The sequence below is a fragment of the Pezoporus flaviventris genome, unplaced genomic scaffold, assembly GCF_033815535.1.
Source record: "Pezoporus flaviventris isolate CSIRO_AGI_PZ_B2104156 unplaced genomic scaffold, CSIRO_AGI_Pfla_v1 ptg000031l, whole genome shotgun sequence".
Lineage (NCBI taxonomy): Eukaryota > Metazoa > Chordata > Aves > Psittaciformes > Psittacidae > Pezoporus > Pezoporus flaviventris.
In genome coordinates, this window is record NW_026892579.1 from 19664666 (window position 1) to 19674740 (window position 10075).

The 10075-nt window shown below is 44.6% G+C and overlaps 1 protein-coding gene across 1 annotated transcript; it reads right to left on the reverse strand.

Annotated features, from left to right (window-relative positions):
- Positions 1–1921: 1921 nt before the first annotated feature.
- On the reverse strand, positions 1922–4776 carry PRSS35 (serine protease 35). The gene has a single exon (XM_061460390.1). It carries the CDS (start codon positions 3780–3782, stop codon positions 2541–2543), a length of 1242 nt encoding a protein of 413 aa, XP_061316374.1. The 5' UTR covers positions 3783–4776; the 3' UTR covers positions 1922–2540.
- Positions 4777–10075: the final 5299 nt, after the last annotated feature.

Below are 10075 nucleotides of genomic sequence, written 5' to 3' on the forward strand. Positions count from 1 at the left end.
GTCAAAACAGCACATGCTTTACAAGCCCATGTATTTGCCTGTGTTTGTGCATGTGCACTCAGACAGAGGCTTGAATACAGATACAGACTGTTTATTTTTTATGTTGCTCTGGCCAGCCTCTTTAATAAAATGAGGCACTGAGCAGCTAATATTTATCCTCTGAGGACAAACATTTGTTGTCAGCCTGGTATGAGAACTTCAGGTTGTGTCTGAGGTATTTACCATGGATGATTATTATAAGAGAATTTGAAAGCTGACATCAACATTTTTCATTCTTATCTTGTCCCTGATTCCCAAACTAATAAAGAAATAGATTATATTTCTGCTCCCAAGGAGTACACCCAAATAAGACTCACCAAAACACGGGATTTACTAAGCTACCTTATCAGTTTTGGACCCAAATCAACAATGTAACAAAATCCATGAACCTAGGTTGACTCATATTGGATTAACAATGTGGTACCTTATTTGTCACAGTGACTATGGAAGAAGGCACTTAAAAGACACACTACAGAGCCAACTAATGAATATTGTAGGCCCATTGCATAGAGCAAAAGTATTAAACATTGGACTGAAATGATTTAAAATGACAGTCAGTGAGGCCATATGTCTTCATAGAGATAACAACAATAAAAAGAATTAATCTTAAAATCTTAGACATTAATTTCTAAACTTTAAAAATTATTATTAGTTTTCTGCAAACAAATACAAAATTATTTTAAAAAAAGAAAAAAAGATAAGTGTTCCTTCTAAAGGCTGACTTTAAAAGAAATAGCTTCTTTTAAAGTGAGATCTCTTCCAAATAACAAAATATTGTTAGAGTTATGGTATGGAAGCAGGTCTTCAGTTTTTATGCTTCGGAACTAATATGACAAAGTTGCCTGCATATTCAAAGTGTCAGACTTTATACTTTCAATCACCTACAAAAAAAGTGGCTTCTTAAAAATTATCTTATTTCATTAAAAAACATTACAAGTATATTTTAAAGATACCAACAAACAAATAGTATATTAAAATCTTGTTATTTTTTTTTCTTCTGCACAGGAGGAAAATGCATTTTGGTCAGCAGAAACTTATAATCATAAAATTGAAATATTGTGGTGGTGAATAATCTTAAAGTATTGAAATCCAAAGGATATGATCAGAAATACACAGTATAATTTTATGTTATTAGATTGTCACACCATAACAATCCCGTGTACTTGAAAGTCTTGATATAAAAGATATAGACTTCTGTAGCAATCAACAACAATTTCTAAAACGGTGACTTGTGTTTAAAGGTGTGTGAAAGTCAAGCTCACTTTGTGGTTTCATTAAATATATGGTTCAGCAAACATATTGAACAAAATTATTTGCTAACTACTGCTGCTGCTACCTAACAAGATATTTGTTATAATGTACAGGATAGTTCTTCTACCATTCAGAAGGTCATATAACTTAGCTGGGAGAATTTTTTTCTTTAACCTTATAACTCATGTTGAGGTGGAGTCTGAATATGACATGATTAAAACTACCCAGTTTGCAGAAACTAAAAGACTGCTTTCCAGCTCCCAGTCTAACCCACACTATCCTACCTATGAAGCTGAACTCATATTAAAGTATTTTATAAAAACCGCTAAAACTGTTAGCACCCAAAAAATCCATCACCTGTGGAGCTCTAAATGATTGTCAAGTAGCCACTTCAGAAGTCAGTGACTTTTCCCAGTGGCAAAGCTAAACATTTGCCTAGAAACTAAACCCACAGCTCTCCAAACTCTAATTTGAATATAAATGCATGTGCTTAAGACTTCCATAGCTTCTAAAAGGAGATTTAAAAGCATTAAATTATATCCTGACATTTTTCCTTCTTCTTCCAAACATGCAAACTTTTATGTTTATTAATTTCTCGCCACTGTTTATAATGAGCAATGAAGTGAACCCTCAGCTACAGAAGTTTGGGATTTCCATGGAATTGCCCCTGCAGCAACCAGAGGATGAAGTTTCCCAAACAAACAAGCATGAACTAGATTGCTGCTTCCCAACATGGAGCTGTGGTCTTTAGAAAAAGCCAAAACAATGGCTTGGTCTCATGCAGTTCTTTGGATCATTCTGCACATATGGTAATGTGCTGTACGTACAGATTGCATTTGAAGAATTGGAACAGAACCCTGAGAAAAGCAAATCCATTGGAAAAAATAGATATTGTTTAATAATGCCAGTTTGAGATGTTTCAATCCTTCCCTTTGGAAAAAAAAAAAAATGACAAGCAGGTGTAGTAATTTTTTTTTCTGATGTGAATGATTGGAATTTATCAGAATTCCAAACATAAATACAGTTTGGGATTTTAAGTGCATATCTAGGGTTGATTACAACTAGAAATATTTTGTTTGACAATTCTACCCATCCCCCAGCAATTCAGCATTCCTCAAGTCACCATAACATTACTTGTGAGCTTTGAGTTCAAAAACATCCTGACATGGAGGGATGTTCTTCCAGTAACTGCTGCAGTAGACATTCATTCTGTAGTAATACGGGTGCTAGCGAGTCAGGCTCAGGTCTCTTCAGCCTTGCGTGCAGTTCTCATCATTCCCATGTATCCAGAAACAAATTTGGGCATATTTGAGAGGAGTAATTCTTACTGCTACATTGTAATCCTGCTGTTCACCATTGACGTCCACCCACTGATGGCCTGAGTAAACAGCGATGATCTTACGTTTCCATTTCTTTTTGTTTGGTTCCTTAAGGCGGAGATAGATGCCAGATCCAGTGGAGCCAGGCTCAGCATCACAATACTGATAAAAGAGATCACTGGACTCATCAGAAATGCTACAAAATCTATAGACCAGCTGCCCAGATCGATCATTGTCAAAACCTGAGAAATGGATCATGCTTCTGGGCATCATTTTGATTGTTGGGCTGATTCCCAGCTCCATGTATTTTCTTTTGTGGGGACGCTTGAGCTCAAGAACAGCGTAATCATAATCCAGGGCAATATCCCCAGAAACACCCTTAAACCAGCCTTTAGGGATGTGGGTACTCTTCACCCTGGTCCACTGAAAGGAGGGCATGCTGTCTGAGGTCCCCTGCTTCCTCCCAGATCTCCTCTGCTTTCTCCTGCCACCTTTGGATTGTCGCCTTAGCTCTGTGGCAACTTCAGGATCTTCTTGGGCTTCAGAAACTTCTCTCCTACTTCTTCTAGCACCTTTGCGTTTCCTGCCATCACCTCTGGATTTCGTCTTCATCAGGCCCACCCTCAGTCTTTTGCTGCCCTTAACATAATCCTTGCCATTGTGCAGACAGTGGGCAGCTGTTAGCACGTGCTTGGGGGAAATGAGAATACCACTGCAGCCGGTGGAAATCTTCACAGCTGTGTTGAACGGAAAGTTGGTCATAAACCGCTTGTCATAGATGCTGAACCTACTGTCCGTTCCATAGATCTGCCTCTTCTTTCTCGGAGCCCTTCGTGTGGTGGTGTTTCCAGCTGGGTCAAGCACTAGTCCGAGGACGTTCACTTCAGTCAGGGTCCGTGTGCCATTTTCAAAAACAGTCTCATAGGATAGGAGATCCTTCAAGTCAGACAAGCTTGGCACCGGCAATTTTCTTTGACACTCAATTCCACATACACTGTTCAGTTCCAAGTTGGTTTTCGCTTCAAATTTAGGGGTCTCAAGGGAGAAAGTTCTTTCGCTCACAATCTGGGGAATCTTCTTTAAGTGCCAAGTAAAATCTTGTTCAGTTTCTGTTCCATTAGTGAGACCCAATATAGGTATGAAAAGTATGAACAGCAGTAACATGTGCTCCATTTTATCTATTTCCTTTTGTTGTTTGTTTTCTAAAACAAGAAAGAGAGATTTGAAAATACGTTTTGGTAATATACACAGTTATCTTAGTATTTTCAAAGTACAATCATGCAGTATTAGCACTGACACCAGTGGAACAGAATTTAACACTGCTCAGAATGGAAAGGCCTCAGGTATTCCCTGTGTTACTTCTGGTGCTTCCAGTGGTCTCTAGCAAGATGGGTGCAGATGAGCCGGCCAGCATCCATGCTGAGCTAACTACTAAAAGCTGGAAACAGGTGACTTTTACCTGCTTTTCCCTAGTGGGGCAGTAGTCTGAGTCATTCTACTCTGTACAGCACCCTGGTTTTATTTATCCCATAGGAATGCAATTATGTTTTATACTACTACTTTTCTTCTCTATAGCTACAGGTTGTAGGTAGAACATGGTTGAAAAACCACCAATGTATTCAAAGGACACATTCAAAACTTGGTATTCAGCAGAGATGGATAGACTACACTCATGAGACTTAGGAACCCACAGGAAATCAGACCAGTTGTGCTCTTTTATGTAATAGCCAGAAAGCAGCACCTTTAAGTGATCTAAGTCACCAACAGTTCTTCATTACCCACCCAGCTAAGACCTGTGAAGCTGCCTGCTATGGAAAATGGCACTTAGTTAATTGCTATCCCGAAGAACCAACTTAGAAACATCTCCTTTCCACATTCAAAGTTTATGTCATCTGGTTGTGAGCAATTTGGATATCTAAACAAGGTGGCATCCACATTTTAGATGCTTTCAGCTTCTGCTGCTCAGAAAGGCAGGGCTCTCCTGCAGATGCTATGTTGTATCTCCCTGGTCACCAAAACCTCATTAATCTCCCATGCATGGGTATCTCAATCTCTCTCAGAATGTCTGAGAATTTCTAATTCCAAGGCTGGAGGAGACAGATGAGTGAGAAGAATAGAAGTTTGCTGGTCTAGAGGAGTATCCTGGTTATATACATGCAGGAAAGCCCAGCTATCACATGCCTTTTTCCTGTAGGATCCCACAAAGTCTGCAGGAATTGTGTCGTCTGTGCCTTATGGTCACATGTGGAAAGCCACACCTAAATGGGGTGATGGAACACACAGTGTTAATATTTCAAATGGAAAAGACAAAAAGCAGTATTATTCCCATCTGTAGTTGGAAATATGCAGAAATAATGTAAAATTGCTAGAAGTCTGTGGCAGAGCCAGAAACTGAACCCAGGAGTCTTGATTCTGAGCTCAAAACACTTCTGAAAAGAGCATTTTTGTCCTTTGGCAGCAGTGATGTCAGTGGCATTAATCAAATACTGGCTGCTGCCATTGGGGAAGCTGCGCTCTGTTCTCATATCCTTCATTCCAATTATATGGAAACCTCAGCTGTGCAGAAAGAAAGAACCTATGATTAAACTTTTAAAGCCAAGCAATTCAAGGATATGTATGTGGTTAAGCTTTCTGGTTTACATTGTAATTGCAGTGTAAACCAGGGCAAAGATAACCAGTTTCCTTTTGTTGAATTTAGTTTAGAACGAGCACTGCTATCCAGTGAAACAGCCTGGTACAAGCTAGCTAAAGATCTAGCACGGAAAATAGAGGGGAGTGCAACATGGAAAAAGAAGCAGTAACATCACTTTAAAAGCTGTATAATGGACCAATGACTCATGTAATTTTGAGGCATCTTTACCATATAGACATAGTTCTGTCTATAAGAAGTAATAATTATCACTTTTTAGCTAACTAAGCACTATGGTTCAAACAGAGCTTGCTCCTTCTGATGACAGATTCAGAGGGTGGCATTTTTTTAGCACAGATTTCGGCGCTTTTGACCTCCGTCAGCATGGAGCACCATCTCTGACCCAGAGTTTATTTAGTAGGATATACCTAAACAACATTTTACAATACAGTCTAAAGCTTCCCACTCTGTCTTTAAAGTAGCCAACTCAGGTTTTGGAGAAGATGTGTGGGCTTTCATAAGACATCTGGAGATTATAGTGACTCACAGACCCAAGCTCTGGGGTGTATGCAGTCATACTAAAAGATATCGGAAAGTTTTGAAAGCAGAGCAGGGTCATCCCAGGTGCCAGATACAGCAGAGGGACACCAGCTGACCATCAGTCCAGATTACTGGTAGGGCAGAAACGCACATTTTTAAACATCTTTTTTTATATACAAAGTTTCTGACCAAATGTCCACTTCTCCCAAAATCCCATTTCTGACACTGGCTAAATGTGGATGCCTAGGGTACAATACACAAATAGGTATGCATGTCCCTCCCCCATCATAGGATCCTAGCTTACAAACAGTTGCACCTCACGAACTTTAAACCAGAGGTAGTTTCTGCAGTGTGAGGAAACCTCAGTGGATTTCTCTTCCATAGTTGCTCAGTCTTCCTTTGAACCCATACAAAATTTTGTACCCACAATGTTCTGTGCCAAGGAATTCCCAGCTTAACCACATGTTGTATGAGGAAGCATCACCTTTCTTTTATTTTCAGCCTGTCACAAGGTAGTACGGTTTGATGATAAATAAAGTGATGTTATGTGATATGGTTTTAATTTGCTTTGCTCTAACATAGCTGTTGAACAGATACAAGATATTAAGAAACCCAATTCTTCTGTCAGGCTCCAGAATGCCTTTTCTATGTTCTTTCCTAGAATACTCCTCTCTTTCTCAGCCATTCCTCATGGTCTGTGTATTTGACATTCCTCTGTAGCTGAATTTTGTGAGCCCTAAGGAAAGTTCATTCACTAACTGCTACTTCAAATAGAAAGTCTTAGAGGTGTCCAGGTTGATGACATTTCACTGCAAGGCTGAAGACTTCCCAGCTGGACCCATAACTAACATCACTTTATAGAAAGCCTTTCTGTAAGCAAATGGGTGTACTACTATGGCTCCCTTCTGCCACTCCTTAGAGAGCAAAAAAACCCCACCAAAATACAGAAGCATCAGTAGATGCATTGGAGCCTCCAATTTGAAATACTAAACTCAAGTGCTCACTACTTACAAAGGCAGTCTTGGATCCCAAGATTTTCATAATTTATAATGACTCACTTGTTACTCATAATGAGCTAACTACAATTCAGCAGAGCTGAAGAAGTCCAAGCTGAGGAACTTGATAAAAATGGTAATTCTCATTACAGACTAGCAGGCAGCACCATCATTTACAGCCATGTGCCTAAGATCTGTTTACTAACCTGATCTCTACTGTTTAAGCAAGGCCAGCTTCAAGCACAGGCAGCATCAGTGGCTGCCATGGCCTGGTACAGGTAGCCAGCAAGGGGAGAACACAGGGGTTCTTTCTGCCAGAAGATGGGGATAGAAATGTGGATTTCTGCAAAGACAACTTTGCAGGATGAGACAAGGGGAGAGAGGATACAGCCTCCAGAGGAAGGAGCCCTGAGAAGGCTACAAGCTGGATGGAAGAAAAACCCCTCAACATGTTGCTCACACTTTCGGCCACGCTGTTCTCCACTCTTCCTCCAAACACCAAGCTGCTCTGCCTTCTCCTTTCCCATACAAATTTTGGGTTGGCTTACAGTAATCAGAAGCCTGGAGTCAGCTTTGTCTTTACAGTAGGATGAATTGATTCAGAGAAGACAGAAGATGGAAAATAGAAAGCAAGAGAGAGATTCCCAGGTCCGTGAAAATGTTGAAATTCCCCCTTCAGTTTTCAAACCCAGCTGATAACAGTGAAGACTCCCTGTTTGGTGGCATTCCAGCTGCCAGGCATATGCATGCAATTAAAAGTGCTTTCAGTTCTCACTTGCTTCCAACATAAAATCTTTCTGTATTCACAGGACAAAACCTACCCGTGTCCTAACTTTTCAGGATATCCTTCAAATATTTTTCAGTATAACCTATCGTACTTCAGTAAAATGCATCTCAAATGCTCAGGGGAAGGTTTGTGGTCAAGCAGAACTAGAATACCTTTCTCTTCAGAGTACCCCAGAATGAATTTACTTGTCAGTGTAGCTCAGACAGAAGAAAAGTTGTCTCCAGCCACCTGGCAGTATTTTATCATGGTCTGTTCGGCGTAGCCTCTGCTCTGGGGATTCCTTCTTACTGTAGGAAAGTCAGCACATTTCAAACTAAGCTTCTAAATACAATTTTCAGACCATAAAATATTAGAGGCCGTTACACTAACCAGCTCCATTAACTGCTTTTGGTCTTATTCTTGAAATGGCCTGAAAGCTGGAATTCACAGCTCTACTCTGACAAAGCAAAACAGAGAACAAATTTTGGAAATCTCATGCTCCCTTGGAAGAAACCATCACCCTAACCTTAGCCACCACTGCCCCCTTCACTCCTCCGGGTGTGCTCACTCTGTCGGTGCATAGATCTAGTCCTACACTCTGACTTAAGGAGAAACCCCCACCGCGACTCCTGGCTCCGACAGCATTTCAGCGGGTTCAGTAGCACAAGAAGAACTGATTTTAGACGGCAGGCGTGACAGCCTGTTTCTGAGATCGCACACGCAGGAGGAAACAAGGAAAGTGGGGATGAACGGCAAGGGGACCGGGGCTTCTACACCTCTGGCGGCTCCCGGCTCCCGCCGGCCCCGTCGCGGCCGCGGGGTGGCGCGCCCGGACAGCCACCGGCCCCTCCGCGCCCTCCGTCTGCCGCCTCCTGTCCCCTGTCCCTGGCCGGCCCCGCCGCAGCCCCCGCTCCTCCAGCCCTGCCGCGCCTGCCGCTTCTCCCGCTCCTCCGGGTCGCGGGGAGGCAGAGAAGGGAGTTCGCTTCCCGGCCGCTGCTCCGCCGCTAAGCTGCTCAGGGGGTCGAGCCCTGCCCAGCAGGCTCGGCCCCGGCGGCGGTCCCCGGGTCGGGATCGAGGGATCACCGGTCTGGAACGAGCGGGAGGAACGAAGGGGACGGGAGGGTTTGCTGGGACGGTCGCTTTCTACAGCCCGCGCCGCTTCTGTCGGCCGCTTCTATACATAAGCATGTTAAAGCCAAAGGGTTAGCCGAGGGTTTGGGAAAGGAGGCTTTTAACTCTAGTTAGCCATACCCTGGTTCTGCTTTCCGCGGAAGCTCTGCTTTTCCGCGTTTAATCCAGAGGGGTTCCCTTTCTCCAGAGCCTGCAAGTTAAATACCCCGCCACAACTTTTTTTATCTGCCATTCCAAGATAACTCTGCTGCCAGCAGTGACGAATCTGGATGAAGTTAGTGTCAATTCCAGAAATACGCGGGGATGGTAGCGCGAATACTGAGGGGATGAATCAGAATTAAAGGAGAGTTTGTTTTGAAGGGTGAAGAGGCTCCTTGCCTGCTCCCCGCGGAAGACACGGCACGGGCACATCCGTGAAAGCCCAATAAATACACCCCTTGCTTCCCTCCCGTTAGCTGTCTGGTGAAACCAGCTTCGAATAATAAAACAAGAAAAGGCGAGGGAAGGGTAAAGAAACTTGTCACGTTTTAGTCCGATCAAAAGTGCATCTATCAGGCTAAAGAGGCAGGAGCTTTAAACGGAACCCTCCAGCTGCCAAGCCCAAGGTACTGACATTGCTCAGCCCCTTCATTTTTTTAAACGATCCGTGTAGGGAGAACGACTTCGAGAAAAAAGGTTAGCGAAAAAAGTTCGCCTCTACGGACGTTACCTCTGGCTGTCCGATCCCCGACCCCGGGCAGCTCCCCTCAGCCCCAGCCCCAACCGCAGATACCAGCCGGCTCACCCAGCGCTGCCCCTATCAGGTCTCCCGGGGCAGCCCCTTACCCCGCGGCCAGAGCCGGGGAGGGTTGCTTTCATACCTGGCACCCAGCAGGACGATCAGAGGAGAAGGCGGACACGGTCCCGGGGCGCAGGCTCCCCGCTCCGCTCCGTGTCGCCCGCCGTTCAGCGCCCGCGGCTACTGAGGACGGGGCGGAGGAAGCGGCCAGGTCTTCCCAGGCGGGGGAGGGGATGGAAAAAGGGGGGAAAAAAAGGAAAAGGAGGCGAGAAGGAGGAGGGCTAGAGGGGGAGGGCTGAGAGGAGCGGAGGCAGATCCCGGTGTCTCTTCGGATGGGAAGGCAAGAAGGGGCTCTGCCTGCGAGGCGGGGAGGCGCATCGCCCCGAGAGAGGCTCACTCTCGGCGCCGGACGAAGAGCCGGGGTGACCGGCGCTGGGACGGGCCGGGAGAGGCGGGGACGAGCGGGGGGGGGGCGGAGGGACCCCGTCCCGGGGGAATGGCGGCTGGGCAGGGCGCTGCACCGCGGCACCTGCGCGGGCCCAGGCTGCGGGCAGGACCCCGCTCCGCCCTGACCTGACCTGACCCGCCTGAGGGCTCCTGGGGAAGAACGGGGAACGGCTCTGCCTG

Coding starts and splice junctions, on each gene's coding strand:
- PRSS35 (XM_061460390.1), bottom strand. CDS start 3,782: ATGGAGCACATGTTACTGCTGTTCATACTTTTCATACCTATATTGGGT.